Raw genomic sequence first — 21,134 nt, 5'->3', positions numbered from 1 at the left:
AGAAAGAGATTTGACATTATTGGCATGAGAAAACATACGTGTACATTGCCAAAACACAATAAAAACTGTTGAAAATGGAGAACATAACAGTTGGAGGGGGTACCGGACCAACATTGTGTAAACAGAGGTATGTTACATTTTGTCGTTATGTAGCCTACAGTAAGTATATGCCTATACAGGGTATGAAGCTTTTTGGAACAAATAGCAGCATTTCTTTTTTTTCTCAGTACGATTTCCATAAAACAAAAGATAAATAAAAGAAAAGGGAAAAAAAGACTCAAATATAAAACGTGTTTAAAGGTAGCAGCTTACACCACTGCTTGTCATGAGGTGTGCGTCATATGTGTCACGGTTTACTATCGCCGATGGTGGCGATATATTACACACTAGTCAGTCACAGAGTCACTCACTCACTCACTCTATATTCTACATGACTACATGGGTTGTTTTGGTCGTAGGACGCTGTGACATTTGCGGCTGCATTTATTATTAGTATGAAAACAGTATTAATCGTCCTCGTCCTACAATGCAGTTCGGTGGGGCGTGTTTTAAACATTACAGATTACGTTACAGTCCTGCTAGTTTCTATGGTTTGGACAAAGAGTGGAATAAATAAGAGGGGCTGTTGGTTAGACGTAGCGTTCGTTCGTTGGTAGCTCGTCTGGCTACATTGAATCAACATCAACACAAGCGTATAGTGACGTTATCAATAAGTTGCTGGTGAGTGGACAGTGGCGTTATTAATGTTCTAGAAATGTATTGTCAAACGGCATCGCTGCAAGGAGAACACAGCATGCATGTCTGTAATGCTTTAGATCGGAAATGGTTTATTATGTGGGCAAAAGAATAGTAAACAAAAAAAACGTAATGTCCTAAAAATAGTATATGATTTGATCTCGTTCGGTGGACTTCACTTCACACACGCCTTCCAATCCTTCCTCTTGGGACGGGGTTAGTTTTAGTTTAGTTTGACTTAATTGTTTGCATATTTGTGTGGATACAAAATAATAATTAATAATAAAAGTAATATTTCACAGCATACATTATGGGAAGTCACTTTTAAGTAGGCCCATTTGTTTTCATACATGATTGCATGGCAGTGTAGTTTGCCTCTCACATTTTGAAGAGCTGCCCCTTCAAATAAGTGCTGTAGAATTACCAAGGTCATGCTTATTAATGCATTTTGTAATAACACACATATCATGTTTCCTTCTAGTAGTTGTAGTGAGTGTGTGTTTGTGTTCTTGTGCCTGGTAGAACACATTTTGCAATACTTTTTTCCCCAATGTATTATTTATGTCGTCTTAATGCTGCTTCAAATGCTGTAGCGTTTTAGTGTGGAGGATGCTTGTGCCCCGTCTTTCTCACCCCCACACACTACCCCCCTCACCAGCGACCTTTACCCCATATGGCAGTTCTCTTGTCAGCTGCCAGAGACAGAGAGACAGGCTGTTTACAGGAGTATATAGCCTGTCCTGGAGGCACTTCATCTACTGCATAGGTTTCCCATTTGCCTATGTTTATAATGTCAGAATTGTATTTATTTATTTGGGTCACCTTTCTTGAAAGTCATGCTACTCTCCTTGCTCATAATATAAACTTTATATTTCCAAACAGGGCTATATCTGGGTATGGGATGGGTGTACAAAGGGGATGTACCCGTGCATTAACAACTTTCAACCTGAGCTTGTAGTAGAGCAACTATTTCCGCTATTTTTTGTATGTCCAATTAATAGGACTGTTAAGACATGTGCTTATGCACAGGTCTTAGGTATGATTAGTCTGACCTTGTCACTGATCCAGGGAAATGTCTCCCAATTCCTATGTACCCAGTATAGAACAGGCCGCAGTAAGCTAAAAGTATTGCTCTAATCCAAGAATTTCTTAACTTGTTTTTTTATCTTCAGAGAGATAAGCGATACCATGAACTGTGTTAAACTCCCACCCGAATGAAAGATCAAGATGTATCTTTCATTCATGTGGGGGTTCAAACCAGAACAAGTTCATGTTATCGCTTATCTCGCTGACTCATAAAACCTTGACTTTGTTCTCATTGCAGTCTTCAGAGGAGGATGTCTGCGAATGCTCCTGGTAGTAGTTTTGGGATTAAGCCTGCTGCTATTGGGGCTACTGAGAAAGACAAGTAAGACCACCACAATGCCAGGAAAAGGAGAGGAATCTCCTGGCTGTGGTCCCCCAGCTACCCATGCGGAGGCACCCAGCCCTTCTCCAAAAGAACATCCCACATCTACCTCAAATGACAGTGAGGAGAACTGTCCTCGAGCCAGAAGTACCTCAACACCGGACACTCAGCCTTCACACGCCGCTTTTGAGGTGATGCCAGAACAGCAGTCAACATCACCTGACACCTCCCAGACCCCATCTGAAGTCACCATGCCCAAGGCCAGTGCAGGCCCCAGGAAAAGGCAGCCCCTCAAGTTCATTCTCGGTGCGTCAGAAGACAATTCTTCGGATGAGGAGACTGTGGTCATCAAACCTCCAACTGGTGCAACTCAGCGACCGACCACCATCTCTATTGTCCCACTGCAGTCCTCATCCACAACAGCCCCCTCAGGCATAAGGTAAGGTTTCACATACAGAAGCTTCTTATTTTTTAAGTGAACTTCATGACTTAGATCAGAGTGGAACTTTGCACTATCCATTAATAGATATCTGTTGTAATGTAATATCCTGTGTTTCTTAAACCAAATTGTAGTGGTCAGTCAACTGTGGCAAGTGAGGAAATGAATATCTGAATTAGAGACATGTGGTCACTTGGTGTGAGTGAGATGTGCTTGCTTTACTGGGACAGTAGAGTGTGTTGTTGCTCAGCAGTCCATTGTCGGATGTAATCGGGACATGCAGCCGCCACGTTGTCATAGTGCTCCCAAATGCCCTGTCTCAATAAGCTGCCTGTGATCACCTGACCTGTGTTATTGTCGCATGCCTCACAGCCCTGCACTATTATTGGAACAAGTGACTGCCTTTGACTTTGAAAACTGTGTTCACCGTCCATGATCCAGGACACAACACTGTTCCATGATATGCAATCAAACCTCTCTTCAGATTGTCATAATTGCACCTAATTTCTGTAGCCAGAGTAATGATAGGGCTACAGGATGAATGTTCAGGTAGTGGGCTAGCTATGCATTGCTAAGTGACGAACTTCACATTGTTTTTGCTGACTTGACATGTCCGTATTACCAGTACGGAAAGGTAAGAGTATTTATTTATGGCCTATCCTTATCTGCATGGCTGTGTTTTAGGAGAGTGCACCTTTTTATTAAGAACCTCAGGATCAGACTGCTTGTGCTAATGCATACAGCTTGCTCCAATATGTAAAATGAAACCAGTTTGTTGCTCATAATCTTATCTTGCAGATGAAGGGGTTGGCTTTTTTATGTGAAACTTTAGTCTGATTATTTTCTCAACTGGTGAGGTAGAACAGCTGATGTTTTATCAGCGGTCATGCTAGTTTGTGTTCATAGCCTATGCGATAGCCTTTTACAGCCAGTGTAAGTGTGTATGCAGTTCTATTCCATGTGGATCTGTTTGAGCAGGATATTTTGCTTGTACAGGGGAGGGGAGAGGGGAGGGGCCGCGTGAGAAGAAGGAACTCATGGAAGTGTGTTTGTTTTGGTTCTAGATTTTGTCTTTAGCAAACTGCATTTCTAATGTGTGCATGAAAATCTGTCATGGAAGGAGATGGCAATGCAGTTCTCAACTGGTTTCAGTATCTCAAGAGGTTAGTACTGTGATAAGATCTTTCTTTGTTATTCGAAACTCTTGCTCCAAAGTTTGCTACACAGAACGGTCCGAGCTCTGCAACTGTGCATATGAGCTCAGTTTGTTTTTCTGTTTTTGTTTGTTGGTATTTGGTAAGGAGAACGATATGTAGTAACAATGTATGCATGGTGATAATTTGGCTATACTGTAGTTACGTAACTGTGCAGGGCTCGCCTCAGTCGCCTGGGCATGTGTGGGTTTGAGGAAATACCCACCCCACCCCCAAAAAAGTCATACACAAAGTCATAGGATGAAGCGGTCTCTTTCCAGCAATGACTTTGTTCTGTTTGTTTTATCTGATGATATTAAATGTTTTATCATTAATTAAGTATCTAAAGTACTTGTTTTCATTTTCTGATAAAAGATGCTTGTGATTTTTTAAATCATACAGTTAAGGAAACCAAGCAAAAGTCACAGGGGGTTATAAAACAAAACAAGGGTCTTATAACTGGACGTCTATGAGCTATTACGTTAGTATTATATGATGTCATACATATCTATATGGCAAGATTTCAGCCTGATTCCACGGCTATTGACTTACAGTACAACTTTTTTTTTTTTTAATGTTAAATAGTTAAAAAGGTGTAAAACATATGTGAAACATTTCTAATTAAATATATTACTAATATATTTACTTAATTGGCCTACTAGCATTACAGAAGATTTGCTGATCAGTCTAGTGTTTTGTGAGATTAGCCTCAGACTCACAGACAAGACAGACACATAAACAGTCCCTCATCTAGACTGCTCGGGGCCCAACAGTGCAATACGTAAAAAACGTTTTTTTCTTTTGTTTTTTTTTTCAATCTTGACTCATTGAACGAGCTATACCATAAGAATATTGTCTAAAGTTCAAATTATAATATTGCTTATCCAGTATACCCACAATATACTGTCACAACACAAGTTTGAATTTCTATACAGTGACTGGTCGTCTGTTCTGGGTGCAACTTTGAAAGGAATAGGTATGGGCCGATATCAGTAGTAGTAGTAGTAGTAGGTCAGAGAGACTTGTTGTTGGTATCAGCCAGGGTATGAAGACTGTGGTACTGCTTGTGTTTGTGAATGGTTTCAAGCACCTTAGTAGAGGTGCGAAGTAAGGACAGTTTTGTTCTCTTTCATAGTTTGGGTGAAAGAGACAAGACACTCACACGTTACTTAGATTAAATGATACAATCTTTTACCTGCAGACCCTGCATTATTTATTGGAAAGCTGTATAGTCCAGGCCTAGTTATGCGTGTCTTACTCTATTCTCGTCTTTTTTAATTTCTGGATTGCAGACATCATATTATTTTCAATACACACAACAGTTATTCCTTGCTGAATATAATAATCTATCCAAGCCCATTTTGGCACCTAAAATGATGTGATTCTTTTATGAGGTTATAGATAGCTGACTGTGTGCAGCTTGCTGGCCAGCCTTGTGTTATCCTGTTATGTTGCCTTATTTATGATTGGGGTTAACCAACAACAGCAAGCTGCACAATCAATAAAAAAAGATTAAGACAATTTTAAAATGTCTTTCCACTAAAATCATAATTCATTACCAAAGAATTTGATTAATAATCATGATTACAATATTAAGCAAAATAATCTGGATTATACTTTTAGCCACAATCGTTCAGTACCTGTTGTTTTTACATGAACCTTTGGTTGAATATTCTATACGTGTGATGCCATAACCAAGAGTGCCAGGAATTGCCTAATCTCTGTGGGTAACAGTGTCTGTCTATGTCAGATTACAGTAGTAGCTAGGTTTGTGCAGAATCTGAAGATAAGGCAAGACATGAACTGGGAGCCCCAATTAGGATCATCCCCTGTACAGACTAAACTGAACTTTGACTTTCTCTACTGATTTCTATTACTGTTTTTTCCTTGTGGTAGTTTAGCTGTTCCTGTGTGCCAAAGTATTGCTAAAGGTCTACAGCTGTTTATTAGCCTAGCCCTAGATGTTGGCTAGACGTATCATGCACTCAGATTCTGCTACCATTTACGCATTCTTGGATCTGACATTATGGAGGCAGATATTCAACGTACTGTATGACGACGTGAAGGTTAGTTTTAGTCTAATGTAGGCTACAGCCTGTGTGCTGACTAGAATATATCTTCACTGTGTGTTCTATATAGTATCCTTTTTTTTTCAAGTGCTCAATCCAGAACACAGCTGTCTTGGTGCTTTCTCACAAAATAGGCTTATTTTCCACGTTCCTCTTATTAGAACTGAAATTGGAATAATTCCCTTCAGTTGGAACAAACTAAAGAGCACCTTAAATGTAAACTCTGTTGCTGTTAAGCAGTTCAAAAGCCTGATCTCAGAGCTTGTACATTTTGATAAGAATGTTATTTAAAATCTGACTTTAATCATTATGAAATGTTTATTTACTGATTTTTATTTTTCGCATGCCATAACATTCTTATAACACATCTTTGTTAGTTTACAATCTTGCCTTAATTCTTTCCATTTTATTTATTTGTTTTTATATAATGATATCCTGTGCATTTGATTTATTATTGAATCTTTGTTCCTTTTTAAACTTCTATAACTCAAAACCATTCCTGAGTTATTTTTTTCTTCCCCCGAAGTGAATTAAAGGTTAATGATGACGATGACCTGGTGAACAGTCTTTTAATTTCCTACTCTAGGCCTAGCATGTCTGGCCTGCATCTGGTGAAGAAAGGACGAGAACATAGAAAAATGGATCTCCAGAGGGACTTCACTGTGGCTTCACCTGCCGAGTTTGTTACCCGCTTTGGAGGCAACCGTGTCATTGACAAAGTGAGAGACTTCGATGTCATACTGTAGATACTGTTGGGTAGCAAGAGCATTACAGTAATACATGATACTCTACATGAACCTTGTCTTTCTCAGCCAATTCCAATGCTTTATTTTTTCTCTGTTATAGGTACTAATTGCTAACAATGGTATAGCAGCAGTCAAATGTATGCGTTCCATTCGTCGCTGGTCCTATGAAATGTTTCGCAATGAGAGGACCATACGTTTTGTGGTCATGGTCACCCCTGAAGACTTGAAAGCCAATGCAGGTCACTTAAATCATTTTTATATCATTATTTGTATGTGGGTCATGGGTGAGAGGGAGGGAGGGTGGTTGAGTCAGCTCAGCTCTATTTATTTATGCTAACCATTGACCTCTGCAGTATCTAGCATAACAAATGCTGTTTACGTCTCTTTTTTGCCCTATAGAATACATCAAAATGGCGGACCATTATGTGCCTGTTCCAGGGGGGGCCAACAATAACAACTATGCCAATGTAGAACTAATAGTGGACATTGCCAAGAGAATCCCAGTACAGGTAGGGACTCTTCATCATGTTTCTACTCCCGTTAAGCATAACTTGTACTTATAAGGATAACTTCCCAGACAACTTCACCCATTGTCAAATAACCGGTCCACCCTAATGTTCAGTATAAGATGGTACTATGTTAGTGTAAACCTGCTTTACTTGACCCTGTTTACCTGTCAATAACTGTTTATCGCTTCTGACAGGCCGTCTGGGCTGGATGGGGTCATGCCTCGGAAAATCCCAAACTGCCCGAGTTGTTGAACAAGGCGGACATATCATTCATTGGTATGTTCCACTCTCAAATGTCACTATATTAATTATTGTATTTGTTAATTTGGTTTGTTTATACATTTGTTACTATATTTTCAGGGCCATCCAGTAAGGCCATGTGGGCTCTGGGTGATAAGGTGGCTTCCTCCATCGTGGCCCAGAGTGCTGACATTCCCACATTGCCGTGGACCGGATCAGGTGACCCACCATTCTGCACAATACCTTAGTTGTGTAATTCTGCTCAAAGCCATACTTCGTTATACAATGGACTTGCGTGCCAAAAATAGACAATCTACAAGCTCACAACATGCCGCGGATGCAACGCATTGCTTTCAGATTTGCTATTTTCTCTGTTGTATGAAGGAGCATGAATTGGGCATTACACGGATTGCACCAATGATGTATGTAAACTTGCTGTGTGTTATGTTCTGAAATGACACGGTTCATATCAGTGTTGTAGATGTCCAAAATAAGGTTTTGTGGTAATATACTGTATATGTCAGCATTTTCATCTTCTCACCTTACATTTGTTTGTGCTCCAGGTCTGAGGTTGGACTGGGCAGAGGAAGACCAAAGACAAGGCAATGTAATCAGTGTTCCTCCAGAGGTCTACGCTCAAGGCTGTGTGCGTGACGTAGATGAGGGTTTGGCGGTAAGGATTATAAGCATGATCACCATAAAGATAATCCTGGCTCTAGCCGTTCCTATAATCCATATTTCCTATATTATTTATGGGATACATCGTCTGTCTTTTTGTAGATATAAGTTTGCATCTCTCATGTGCTTTTTCCTTGAAGGGAGCTGAAAGAATTGGTTATCCGGTTGTGATCAAGGCCTCTGAGGGTGGAGGTGGGAAGGGTATTCGGAAGGTGGAGTGTGCCGATGATTTTCCCAACTTCTTTAGACAGGTTTGTCTAAAGATTTCACCTTGCATCTTAATGCTGCATCTCAATTAAGTATTTGTATTTGTTTGTATTTTTGTGATAATGGACCTGAATCTATTGCGTTTCTCTCCTTCCGGCATACATTTTGGCTGCAGGTTCAGGCTGAGGTGCCTGGCTCGCCCATCTTCATCATGCAGCTGGCCCAGCATGCCCGCCACCTGGAGGTCCAGATCTTGGCTGACCAGTATGGAAACGCTGTCTCCCTGTTTGGACGAGACTGCTCTATCCAGAGACGGCACCAGAAGATCATTGAAGAGGCTCCCGCCACCATAGCAGCTTCCTCAACCTTTGAGCAGATGGAACGGGTGAGCTACTTTTCCCCCCGGCTCCACCGGGTGCGCTGAACGTTGCGTCACCGTCAACGCTGTGAACGCTCCCGTTTTAATTAATGAAGGGTGCTCCACTGCCAACGTCAACGTCGGACGCTCAAATTCGCCCCGGTTCATTTTTCGACGCCGGCACGACGCCGTCTTTTTGGTGGAGCCCTAGCCTTATAGATATTATGTGCAACCTCAATAAACACAACCTCAATAAACATACAATGGGCCCCTTAGTTGAGAGAGAGAGATGAAGCAGGGTTAGGGTTAGATTCCTTCTCATAGCAAAATCATCAATGTATTTTGGATTCATGTCAATTTGTGTTTTCAGATATGTGTTTAACCACTTGAAACGTCAATACATAACTTGACATTTCACTCTGTACTCTGTCTGCTCTTTTTCCCCTCTACACCAAAACTTCTTTGCCAAAAATAGCCGATCTACAAGCTCACAACGCCTTGCAGTGCAGCGCGAGGCGTTTTTTGGCTAAAGTTCTCAGAATATGGACACTAGGTTTCAAGTGGTTAATATAAAAAAGGAGATAAGTTTCTATCACACAAAGATTTGGAGGACCCCCCTTTAATAACTCTGAGGACCCCCTAGGGGTCCCCGACCCCCTGTTGAAGACCCTTGTTCTAAGATCATCTTCATATTTTTACAAGTTTGTTGCCCCTCTATGTTCTAGTATGCAGTTCGACTGGCAAAGATGGTGGGCTATGTGAGTGCAGGAACCGTAGAGTACCTCTTCTCAGAAGATGGAAGCTTCCACTTCCTGGAGTTGAACCCACGGCTGCAGGTTGAACATCCCTGTACAGAGATGATCGCAGATGTAAACTTGCCTGCTGCCCAGTTACAGGTAACTTCTCCTACTGGGCACGATAATTACACGGTGTCATTATTGACATATATTGCCATTCCTATGGTGTCATTGACACCATAGGAATGGAAATATATGTCATGGTGCTATGAATCACTCTCATGCAACTGACCGTGCACATACTGTAGAGCTGCACACCTGCCTCATTTATTTATTTATTATTATATTTTTATCCCACGTTTTTTGCATCCCATTTTCTCACCCAGTGCCAACTACTTAACCTGTAGTCCTGGTTTCCACTCTCCCCCTGCCGTGCCAGGGGAATTGGGGAGCACCTGGCTGGCTAGCGGGAGGGAGTATAGAAACCAGGACTACTGTATGTTTTTGTGAGGGCATCTACCCTAGCCCCTAGGAGTCACGGGGAGAACATGCAAACTCCACACAGAAAGGCCCTATCGCCAATCCCACCTAGGGTGTGGGCGCTGATGACGCGGAGGGAGGAACGCGCCCCCCAGCGCCTACAGCTTCACCCGACAGGAATCAAACCCAGGACCTTCTAGCTGTGAGGCGAAGCGCTACACCTGCCTCATTTTAATTCACTGTTTCATCTCTGCTAGATTGCGATGGGCATTCCCCTCTACAGGATTAAGGACATACGCTTGCTTTATGGTGAGGCCCCATGGGGCGACGGCACCATAAACTTTCAAGCTCCAGAATGCACACCATGTCCAAGAGGGCATGTCATAGCTGCTCGCATCACCAGCGAGAATCCTGATGAGGTAGGACACACAGTTTTACCATCCGATACCTGCTGATACGAGGTTATTAATTATTATATCTTTTTTAAATAGCTCAGACCACTGATCAGTTATCTGTTGTTGTGGTTGTCACTTACAGGGGTTCAAGCCCAGTTCAGGCACTGTCCAGGAGCTGAACTTTCGGAGCAGTAAAAATGTTTGGGGTTACTTCAGTGTTGGGGCCACAGGTGGCCTACATGAGTTTGCAGACTCCCAGTTTGGACATTGCTTCTCTTGGGGGGAGAACCGTGAGGAAGCCATTTCGTGAGTCTCTTTATTGTTCTGTTGCTGCAACAATATGTAGATTAGTTGTGTCTATTGTGGGTGTTTCATGTGATGTCTATTTTTGAGCAAATGGGACATAATGCAGTTAGGCAATACCTATAGATAACAACTGGCTATATATAACGTAATAAAACTAAAGAACACCACCTCAATATTTAGCCAATGACAAGATAAAACTCCATATTATAGAGCCAGACCAATATATCAGCCATTATTTGACATTATTTGATGATGTCAGCAATTATGCAGCCAGCGTGTCCCAATTCTTTTACCATTAAACATTTTGCTAAAATAATAGATCTACTTTTAGATCAGCTATTTTAGAGGATTTGTGCTAAAATGTGTTTGTTTATTTGTTTGTTTGTTTGTTTGTTGTATAATTAAAGTTAAATGTTAATCAAATCTAAGTTTTTCATATTGATTTCAAGATTTTGCACAAACATCAGTAATGTGTGTAATGGGTGGTCTAGGTCTTGGGCTCTTCGCAATGGCTTCGGACCCCAAAATCTAACTAGCCGATGATGTAATTCTGGCTCTTGCTTTGAGTGGTTAATCATTTTCTTTGCCTCAATGTCATGACATCCACACATAAGTATGAGAACTACAAATGGTTTTTGTGATTTTTCAGAAACATGGTTGTTGCCATGAAGGAGCTGTCCATCAGAGGAGACTTCAGGACCACAGTAGAATACCTCATAAAGTTGCTGGAGACGGAGAGCTTTAGAAACAACGACATTGACACTGGTTGGCTCGATCATCTCATTGCAGAGAAAGTGCAGGTAAGTTACTGAAAAGACAAAAGCTCCATGCCGTACGTTTTTCATTTAAGTTAAATGTTTTATTAGTTTCTTAGTTTTATGTGATGTCATGAGCCAACTGCTTTTTTCGGTAGGCTGAGAGGCCAGATACCATGCTGGGCATCGTCTGCGGGGCATTGCACGTCGCTGATGCCACTTTTAGAAAGAGCATGTCTGACTTCCTGCACTCACTGGAAAGGTCAGGAACACGTCGTCTCCCCTTCATGCTTTATGAGCCTCAATTGTTACAGTAGATATTTTCTAAAAAGCTGTATCTGATTTTGTACCTCTGCAGAGGCCAGGTGCTGCCTGCGGAGAGTCTACTTAACTCTGTGAATGTGGACCTGATATATGAGGGGGTCAAATACTGCCTCAAGGTACCTGAGACTTCCAACTCATCCACTCTGCTCTGTTCAACTCTGCTGTTACTTTATTTTCTAAGCGATAACCTCTCGACTGTGCCCGTGGTCCTGTTAGGTTGCTCGTCAATCCCCGACAACCTACGTCCTCATCATGAATGGTGCAGACATAGAGATCGATGTCCACAGGCTGAGTGACGGAGGCCTTCTGCTCTCTTATGACGGCAGCAGCCACACCACCTACATGAAGGAAGAAGTGGACAGGTGAGGTCTACTAGAATCTGGACTTGTGAAAACATGGTGGAAGGGTCTTCAACAGGGGGGCTCCTTTTTTTTTCTCTCCTTTTTTATATTAACCATTTGAACCCTAGCGTCCATATTGGGAGAACTTTAGAGGGACAACGAATACAATTCCCAGCACCGGCGGGTAGGTGCCGCGGAAGGTGCCGGTCCGTGCGGCGGCTGCCGGTCCTACCTGCCGGTGTGTGCGTTCGAACTGCCGGTCCTGTTCTTTGCCTGTCGTGGCAATTCCGCGGCAGACGCCGGTGCCGGGAAGTGTATTTGCTCTTTCTGTAACTTTAGCCAAAAATAGCAAATCTACAAGCTCAAAACGTCTCACGCTGTGAGGCGTTGTGAGCTTGTAGATTGGCTATTTTCGGCAAAGAGGTTTGGTGAAGAGGGGAAAAAGAGCAGACTAAGTACAGAGTGAAAGGTCAAAATTATCAAGTATTGATGATTCAAGTGGTTAACTATCTGAAAACACAAATTGACATGACATAGTGTGATCCCACTGATCCATTCTGATCCTGCAGCTACCGTATCACTGTCGGCAACAAGACGTGTGTGTTTGAGAAGGAGAAGGATCCCACGAAGCTGAGGTCACCCTCTGCTGGTAAACTGCTGCAGTATATGGTTGAGGACGGAGGCCACGTCTCAGCGGGATACGCCTACGCAGAGATTGAGGTGAATGATAAATGATTTGGTAAAGAAATCTTCAGCCATGTTTCAGTGTGCATGTGCTTTAATTCACTGGTTCTCAACCTTGTCAGGCCGCGACCCCCAAAATAATCATGACCCTGACGAGCACTAAGAGTTGAGGCAATACATTTTGTATAACACGGTAATATATTGTGAAAATAGCAGATCTACATGCTGGCATTGTGAGCATGTAGATCGGCAATTTTCACAATTTCTGCCTCTAACATTTGACAATTTGGCCAATGTTTGTCATTTTAGAGGTATTAAAAAGTTCTTAAATTGTCACTTTGGAAATGTGCGTATCTATCTATAAATGCGAGAAGTCTCTGCGTGTCTGTCTGCGTGTATGTAATCCGCGTATCTCGAGAACCGTTCGTCCCACCGGCTTCAGATTCGGCACGCACGTTCTCCGCCGCGGCGCGGAGTGCAGTGCCCGGCCTCGACCCGACCCGACGCGCGTTTTTTCCGAAACGGCGCAAAACGTTCGGAATCTCCTTATGCGGAGCTGATTGTTGACATCAGGCTGTTCCGGAGGAAATCGGCGTAAGCTCTGACTCATTGTGACATCACTTCATAAAAGGCTCTGACATCACATACGCCACATGAGTCAACAAAAAATCTCTGTGAGTGTGTATGTATGTATGTAAGTAATCCGCGTATCTCGAGAACCGTTCGTCCCACGGGCACGCGCGTTCTCCATATATGGGCATAAAATGAATGCCCCCATATATGGGCATAAAATGGATTGCAGACAGACAGATACAGATATCTCCATATATGGACATAAATGGACAGAGGCAAACAGATGGTCAAAGATCTCCATATATGGGCATAAAATGGACGCAGACAGACAGATACAGATATCTCCATATATGGGCATAAATGGACACAGGCAAACAGATGTTCAAAACGGGTCCTATGACAACAGGTATAATGAGGTTTGCATTAAAGGGGGAACCGGCACTGTGTCTGCAACACAGTTGGAGGCACAGACAGATACTCCATATATGGGCATAAAATGGACGCAGATAGACAGATATCTCCATATATGGGCATAAAATGGACCCAGAACTATAACTGCAGTGATCTCCATATATGGACATAAAATGGACGCCGACAGACAGACAGACAGATACAGATATCTCCATATATGGGCATAAATGGACACAGGCAGACAGATGGTCAAAACGGGTCCTATGAAAACAGGTATAATGGGGTTTGCATTAAAGGGCGGGGCATTCATTCCCTATTTACATTGTTCCGAGTTGGCCAGGTCGCCGACTAGACGCTGGGCCGCCCGAAGGGCGGCCCAGCTTCTAGTACCCTCAATACACTTACACTTTATGTTGGTTTGTTTACTGTTGAGTGAGAAAACAATGTTGCACATTAAGTTAATCATCTGGTGACCTCCCCAAAATAATTTGGGGGTCCCGACCCACAGGTTGATAACCACTGCTTTAATTGACTTGATTGTTCTGTTGATTTAGGTGATGAAGATGGTGATGACTCTAACGGTGCAGGACCCTGGTTGTATCCACTTTGTAAAGAGACCCGGGGCGGTGCTGGAGCCTGGCTGTGTGGTGGCCAGTATGGAACTGGATGATCCTAGCAGTATCCATCTGGCAAGTTTACCCCCACACCACCAGCTGTAGTGTGTGCACGAAATAAATAAACTCCCTGTCGCATTTAGAACTACAGACTCACTCCCTAGGTTCCGCCGTGAACTGAAGACTCACCTCTTCAGACTCCACCTAAACCCAGAGCACTACTGTAACACTCCCCTTCCCTCGATGACCACACATGAAGCGAGATAGCATTTCTAGGTTTAGAAAGCTTTTTTACTGATTACGGTGTGTGGTCTACCTATGTTATTGTTTTTCTAGATTGATATTCATATGCATTTGTTGTATTGTTGTTGATGTACTGACATAATATCTTGCTTATTATATTGATGTATTACCTGCTTATTGTAAGTCACTTTGGATTAAAAGCATCTGCTAAATGCCTAAATTGTAAATTTTAACAGGGATTCATAGTCACCCGTTAAAAACTGGTGTGGTGTTTGTCAATTATACAAGCCATTTTGACAGGTTAAAAGCCTGTGTTTGGTTGGTTTGCCTAATATTAAAAACAACATTAATTGCTAGATAAATCCACCGGCTAGTTTAATATCATACGTTATCCATGGCATTACTATACAATACTTAAGCTGAATTTTCTTCTCTTTTCCTGTGTTCTGCTGTCATAGGTGGAGCTTAATAATGCTATACTGCCACCCCAGCCAGAACTGCCCATCATGGGGAAGAAGCTTCACCAGGTGTTCCATGGCGTGCTAGAGAACTTGGTTAAAGTCATGGATGGTTACTGCCTTGCTGAGCCCTACTTTAGTAACAAGGTACATCATCATACAGTACAGGAGGCCTCTTTCTGCTGTGGTCTGTTTTCTTTGTCACAAGAAAGTTATGGTCTGTATGTTTTTTTGTGCAGCTGAAGCAGTGGGTGAATACCCTGATGACAACGCTAAGGGACCCTTCCCTCCCACTGTTGGAACTCCAGGAGATCATGACCAGTGTGGCAGGTCGCATCCCCCCAGCTGTGGAGAAGGCTATCCGTAAGGTCATGGCACAGTATGCTAGCAACATCACCTCTGTCCTCTGCCAGTTCCCCAGCCAAAGGGTGAGGGTTCCATATAGAAGAAATACCGTCTTTGGTAGAGTACATACTATGACCCCATGCCCAAAGATGCTACCACGATGTTGATTTCCCTCTCAATCTCACAATGCTTTGCTTCAGATTGCCAATATTTTGGACAGCCATGCAGCCACCCTGCAGAGGAAAGCTGACCGAGAGGTGTTCTTTATGAATACTCAGAGCATTGTACAGCTGGTGCAGAGGTTAGTTTTTGGTTAAGTACATTCATTGCTTTCTTTTTAGACTGAAACGCTGATGGCAAGATTTATTGCATCAATTAAAGGGATGTGTCTAATGGCTTTGTCCCAGGTACCGCAGTGGAATCCGAGGCTATATGAAGTCTGTGGTGATGGACTTGCTAAAGCGCTACTTACAAGTGGAAACGCAGTTTCAGCAAGGTTAATATTTAATACCGTTTGAACTCCAATTGAATTAAATTAAAATATCAGTAATACTTACTGTGCATCCAATGTCCAGTGTTATAACCCATTTAGACCTGGAACGTTGTTATACCAGACCTGGAACGTTGTTATACCTTTCAATCCAGAGGTAACATTAGATGTTGCTATATACAGTATATGGCAACATATTTATTTTTGAGCATTTTGAATTAAAATCTGAAGATTGTTTTGGTGTTTTTTCCTTCCACTCAAACAGCTCACTACGACAAGTGTGTCATCAACCTGAGAGAGCAGTACAAACCTGACATGGCACATGTGCTCGACTGCATTTTCTCTCACGCTCAGGTCTCCAAGAAGAACATCCTGGTCACAATGCTTATAGTAAGTGTTAAGTCAACATCCATGCTCAGAGTGCTCACATACATAGTTGAATAACTTGTATTTGTATAGTGTCTTCATTGTCTTGTACATATTTAGGACCGACTTTGTGGAAGAGATCCTACCCTAGCAGACGAGTTGATGGCCATACTAAATGAACTCACACAGCTCAGCAAGGTGGAGAACTCCAAGGTAGCCTTGCGGGCAAGACAGGTAAGGCCATGAGCATGATTTGGTCTCAGTCAGATATTTGAATGCTGTCCCTATATTCCGTCAGGTCGCAAGTTACTATGAAAAGCTCCACCGACTGTCCGTCAGTCCCTCTGTCTGTCTGTCACGTCACGTCACACTTTTCTCCTCCACCGTTGCTCCTATCCATGCCAAACTTTGCACACACACTCCTTGGCTGGCAAATCACAACCTCCACCCCTGATTTCTCACATGGCCCTCTTCTAGCACCACCATCAGGCCAATTTTTACAAAACACATTAACTGCTCCTACAGATTTTGGCCTAAAACCAGTAAGACTCCCTGATCGAGAGATAAGCAACCGTCAGGTTGCATACACAAACTTTAGAAGGCAATGGTAGCTAATCAGGACGGAATATGGGGAATGGGACAGATCCATGTTAATGACATGACTTTAGAGATGTACCGCTTTGTGTGATTTTAGGGCAAAATCTGTATGAGCAGTGTACAAAAATCAAACCTCGGTTCGAAGTGGAGCGGTGAATCTGAGCAGCTATACCCTGTGTGTGTGTGTGTGTGAGTCGCTTTGGATTAAAAGCGTCTGCTAAATGCCTAAACTGTAAACTGTAAACTGTGCCTGTGAGTGAGTGGTGAGTGTGCCTGGCCTGCACAAAACAGCGCCCCTCCTTTAACTAGTGTGTTGTGTGTGGCCACTCAAGGTATTGCCAGGCTACGGACACGGCCAGCCAGCCAGCCACCCAGCCACCCAGCCACCCACATACCCACGGACATACCTGTCTATTGGGAGCGCTTTCACCGCTCCAAAAATTTGTTTAGCAAGAATCGGCCTCATGGTGGCGCTAGAAGAGGGCCATGTGAGAAATGAGTGGTGGGGTGGGTGGAGGTTGTGGTTTGGCAGCCAAGGAGTGTGTGTACAAAGTTTGGCATAGGGGCAACGGTGGCGGAGATATGAATAGGGCAAAAGTGTGACGTGACGTGTGACAAACAGACTGACAGACAGACAGCCTTTGGAGGTTTTGATAGTAACTGCGATCTGACGGTCGCAATCACGCAAAGTGGTACACAGTAACTCTAAGGTTATGTCATCAACATGGATTTGTCCCATTTCCCATATTCCCTCCTGATTGGCTACGATTGCCTTTTAAAGGTTATGTATGCAACGCTTATCTCCCGATTAGGGAATCAGTACCAGGGGTTTGGCATGTTGAGCCCTATTTACTTGCGGTATAGTTGACAAACTAACATTACCGCTGACCATTTTCCAGAGCATGTTTGATCAGATTCCATTAATTGAAGTTATTCAAATAAACTTTTAATATGACTCTTAATGTTTGTGTTCCACAGGTGTTGATTGCCTCTCATTTGCCATCCTATGAGTTAAGACACAATCAAGTGGAGTCAATCTTCTTGTCTGCGATTGACATGTACGGACACCAGTTTTGCCCAGAGAACCTGAAGGTTGGTTTGTGGAGGGTTTACTGTATATGTTTATTTTGTATACATTTTAGATGGTTGAGGATCAATGAAACGATGGTGGTTTTAATTTCTTACAGAAACTCATCCTCTCTGAGACTTCCATTTTTGATGTTCTTCCCAATTTCTTCTACCATGCTAATCGGGTTGTGTGCATGGCTGCCTTGGAGGTAAGCATTGCCACTAATAAAGGCTTCAGCCCTGCTTCTACTGCAACCTCCTTGCTTGTTTGTTCAGAGTATCTATTGATTAATATCTATCTGTCCTCTCTGCAGGTATACGTGCGCAGAGGGTACATTGCCTATGAGTTAAACAGCCTCCAGCATCACCAGTTGCGGGATGGGACATGTGCTGTAGACTTCCAGTTTATGTTGCCATCATCCCACCCCAACAGGTGCCTACAAAACGAAAACACAGTATCTACACAATACACCATTTAAATTCGAAGGCTTTTGGTTTGTTTGTTAACTTATTTTACTATTATTCACTGTTATTCACTATTGCTTTGTGATTCCTATTTCAGTCAAAGAAAGGCCATGGGCAATTTCAGCAAATGGATTCAAATTGAGAAAAAACTGAGTGATAAAACACTTGATCTCTTCAGCTGCATCAGAGACATTATATCATCTCTTTATTTAGAGCAAAGCCATGTGCTTCCAATGATCCACTGAACCAAATCATAATACAGGTTTTATATTACTGTATGCCATTTTTAAAGCCTGGGTTTGACTTTAACTAAGAGTTTTCCCCTCAACCCTCACCTCTATTTAATGACTGTAACCTGATCCTTCATAACACATACTGTATACTGTAATCATTAGACATACTGTAGCACAGGCATAGAGCAGCCTTTTAATCAGGGCCGTAACTGCTGAGAGCTAACTTTGAATGCATAATGTTTTTTGATTTTACCCAATTAGACATTAACCTGAATGTGCAAAGCATTCTAATGCATAGAGGTTGAGGCCAAGGTTGTTAATATTCACCTGTCAATCATCTTATTTCAGAGGGAGCAGCCCTACTCTGAACAGGTACAGCTCCTCCCAGCCAGCCAAACCTCCTGACCTGTCTGTGTATGCCTCGCAGCAATGCATGTTGAATGCACAGTGTTGCCTCTTCCTCCCTTCCTATGAAACCATAAACATTTGCTAAAGGACTCCTCTAACAAGTTCTTACTAATTTGTCTTTTAAAAATGTATTTATAAATATATATATATTTTTTTAAATTACGTTGATGGGTAGCTTTTGAGAGGGGTATGTCTTATTCATGGTATGTTCCTCTTAAAACCTGCTATCGTGCTGATTTATGTCAATTTGGGGAACCTGTATTTTCAAATTTGGATTCATAATTTGCCCATCAAACTCAATCAAACATAATACAACAATTGCTTATAATCTGTAACAACAGTTATTTGTCATATGAAATTCAATTAAAAAAAGAGATGAAATATACCTATTCCTATTATGTTAGCTGGATACGAGATTGGTCAAGTTGCTTTGCAAATAGGTCAAGCAGACATAGTGTAGAATGCTTTCACTGCTCTCTGATGGCTGTAGCGTGTTCCGCAACTTCCGCGCTGAAGCACACCTGTCCTGCCTGCAGTTATTATTTGCTGTTGGGAACCTCCTATCGCTGACTCATGTGGCCTGTTCCCCCATGCCAGGGTTGCTGTCCCACTAAGTAACTCGGGTCAGTTTGAAATGAGGCGTCAGGGCAGTGATCTGTTCCTGGAGGGAGCTCACCTGTCTCCACCGTGCCAGCGCATGGGCGCCATGGTGGCCTTCAACTGCTTTGAGGACTTCAAAAGGTAAACATTTGCAAGAGTGCTCCGTTTGGATAAAAAGCCTCAAATCACGAACAAAAAGTTGTATGAGAACTCCCTAGAGGTCAAGGAAAAACCTTTGCCCTGCATTTTTCACTTCTGCCTTTTTATAGCAACACCAGGACTTATGTAAAACACATTTGTGGATATTTATCCATCTGCTTTTATCCAAATTTCACACAAATTGGTACATTGGTACAATGATCTCTATAGTCATGTGATCAATCACAGATCTGTTAGATTTTTCATATCCTGATTGGCTAAAATTGACATCTAAAGTGTGCAGGGGTGGCCCATTTTGAACATAATGTTGCAAATCATGAATGCAGAGCAGGGGTAAGTTCTGAGTCCTGGGGACTGATTTCAGTCTTGAGGATTCCATAGGGGTTATTTCTGAGATCAGTGCAGATCCACGAATAAATAAATAAGGGGGAGGTGTAGCGATTGCCACTGCGTGAATGACAACGTTTTTTTTGGCTTTAACCCCTGTGCAGAGTCCGATTGCGGTGAAACTGTGCACGTACATTCCCCATAGGCTGAGGAAGAAATGCCACTTGGACATTTTCAAATCAGCCTCATGGTGACGCTATAACAGGCTGACGCGCCTTGACCTATAACGGCATAAAATCTGTGTAAAACTTTATATGGACACTCCCTATATATCTGCCTTTTATAGCGCCACCAGGAGGTCGACATTTTTTATATTAGTCCTTCACATTTTATCTAAATATCACACAAATCGGTACACATGATATTTTTGTGATCTGATTTTTTCATCCGATCTTTCTTGGTCGTGGTTGGCTAAGGTTGACATTATTTTACACACCTCGATGATCACTCGATACCAAACAATGCATGCCCACAACCAACATTCCTCACCTGGCGTAACCCTGTGCTCGGAAGAGCACTACTTCTAGTTGTTGATGTATTCTTGTGTTTTACAGGAACTTTGATGAGATACTCTCAAGCTTTGCAGATGATCTGGACAGTCCACTGTTTTCAGATGCCAGCTCTGGCCTGTATGAGGAGGAAAACTTAAAGGTGAGGGGTTTTTTAAGCACAAGGGGTCTAAGCACAAGGTTTTTAAGCACAAGGGGTCTAGTCTAGCAATAACACTACTTAGTTTGATCTGTTCAATTGTTTCTTATTTAACTTTTAATGTATGCTATTTAATGATCTCTTCCATTAAGGAAAGGATTCCAAATAAGCCTGTTGGCTTCTTCCTTTCCTTGCACATAAACTTGTTTTATGTATTGTTTCAATTTTATATTACAATATGCTTATAAATAAACAAAACAAAACTGTTCTACTTTGTCACATAACGATCTTATGTCTTCTTCAGAACACTAGGGAAAACCCGATCCACATCATTAATGTGTCCCTAAAGTCAACAGACACAGAGGATGATGATGCTCTGGTCACAGCACTGACCGCCTATGCTCAGTCTAAGGTCGGTATATGATCTTGAGCTTGATTTATAACTTTGTAGTATGGCGATGTCGC

The 21,134-nt window shown here is 42.3% G+C and overlaps 1 protein-coding gene across 8 annotated transcripts in view; it reads left to right on the top strand.

Annotated features, from left to right (window-relative positions):
* Positions 1-53: 53 nt before the first annotated feature.
* acacb (acetyl-CoA carboxylase beta) overlaps positions 54-21,134 on the top strand; it is a 32,010-nt gene continuing 10,929 nt past the window's right edge. For 2 of the 8 annotated variants that reach the window (XM_080739525.1, XM_080739524.1), the window contains exons 1-32: positions 470-720; positions 2,060-2,582; positions 6,431-6,563; positions 6,691-6,829; positions 6,990-7,099; positions 7,294-7,375; positions 7,460-7,558; positions 7,903-8,012; positions 8,158-8,268; positions 8,400-8,609; positions 9,308-9,478; positions 10,057-10,218; positions 10,337-10,500; positions 11,150-11,300; positions 11,414-11,517; positions 11,614-11,695; positions 11,796-11,941; positions 12,490-12,640; positions 14,143-14,277; positions 14,904-15,050; positions 15,143-15,331; positions 15,449-15,549; positions 15,656-15,744; positions 16,004-16,128; positions 16,225-16,338; positions 17,680-17,793; positions 17,889-17,978; positions 18,084-18,202; positions 18,816-18,839; positions 19,473-19,616; positions 20,576-20,672; positions 20,974-21,081. In XM_080739525.1, the coding sequence (XP_080595651.1) occupies positions 2,083-2,582; positions 6,431-6,563; positions 6,691-6,829; positions 6,990-7,099; positions 7,294-7,375; positions 7,460-7,558; positions 7,903-8,012; positions 8,158-8,268; positions 8,400-8,609; positions 9,308-9,478; positions 10,057-10,218; positions 10,337-10,500; positions 11,150-11,300; positions 11,414-11,517; positions 11,614-11,695; positions 11,796-11,941; positions 12,490-12,640; positions 14,143-14,277; positions 14,904-15,050; positions 15,143-15,331; positions 15,449-15,549; positions 15,656-15,744; positions 16,004-16,128; positions 16,225-16,338; positions 17,680-17,793; positions 17,889-17,978; positions 18,084-18,202; positions 18,816-18,839; positions 19,473-19,616; positions 20,576-20,672; positions 20,974-21,081 (4,221 nt within the window). In that variant the 5' untranslated portion in view covers positions 470-720; positions 2,060-2,082. Of the gene's footprint in view, positions 128-469; positions 721-2,059; positions 2,583-2,957; positions 3,217-3,604; positions 3,746-5,759; positions 5,842-6,430; positions 6,564-6,690; positions 6,830-6,989; positions 7,100-7,293; positions 7,376-7,459; positions 7,559-7,902; positions 8,013-8,157; positions 8,269-8,399; positions 8,610-9,307; positions 9,479-10,056; positions 10,219-10,336; positions 10,501-11,149; positions 11,301-11,413; positions 11,518-11,613; positions 11,696-11,795; positions 11,942-12,489; positions 12,641-14,142; positions 14,278-14,903; positions 15,051-15,142; positions 15,332-15,448; positions 15,550-15,655; positions 15,745-16,003; positions 16,129-16,224; positions 16,339-17,679; positions 17,794-17,888; positions 17,979-18,083; positions 18,956-19,472; positions 19,617-20,575; positions 20,673-20,973; positions 21,082-21,134 lie in introns of those variants that run through there. The other 6 variants (XM_080739526.1, XM_080739527.1, XM_080739529.1 and 3 more) reach the window with 6 other exon arrangements.

This window comes from Nannobrachium achirus (assembly GCF_963921795.1).
Source record: "Nannobrachium achirus genome assembly, chromosome: 12".
Classification (NCBI taxonomy): Eukaryota; Metazoa; Chordata; class Actinopteri; order Myctophiformes; family Myctophidae; genus Nannobrachium; species Nannobrachium achirus.
The sequence above is the reverse complement of the archived record's forward strand: the minus strand, read 5'-3'. Positions and strand labels throughout refer to the sequence as shown.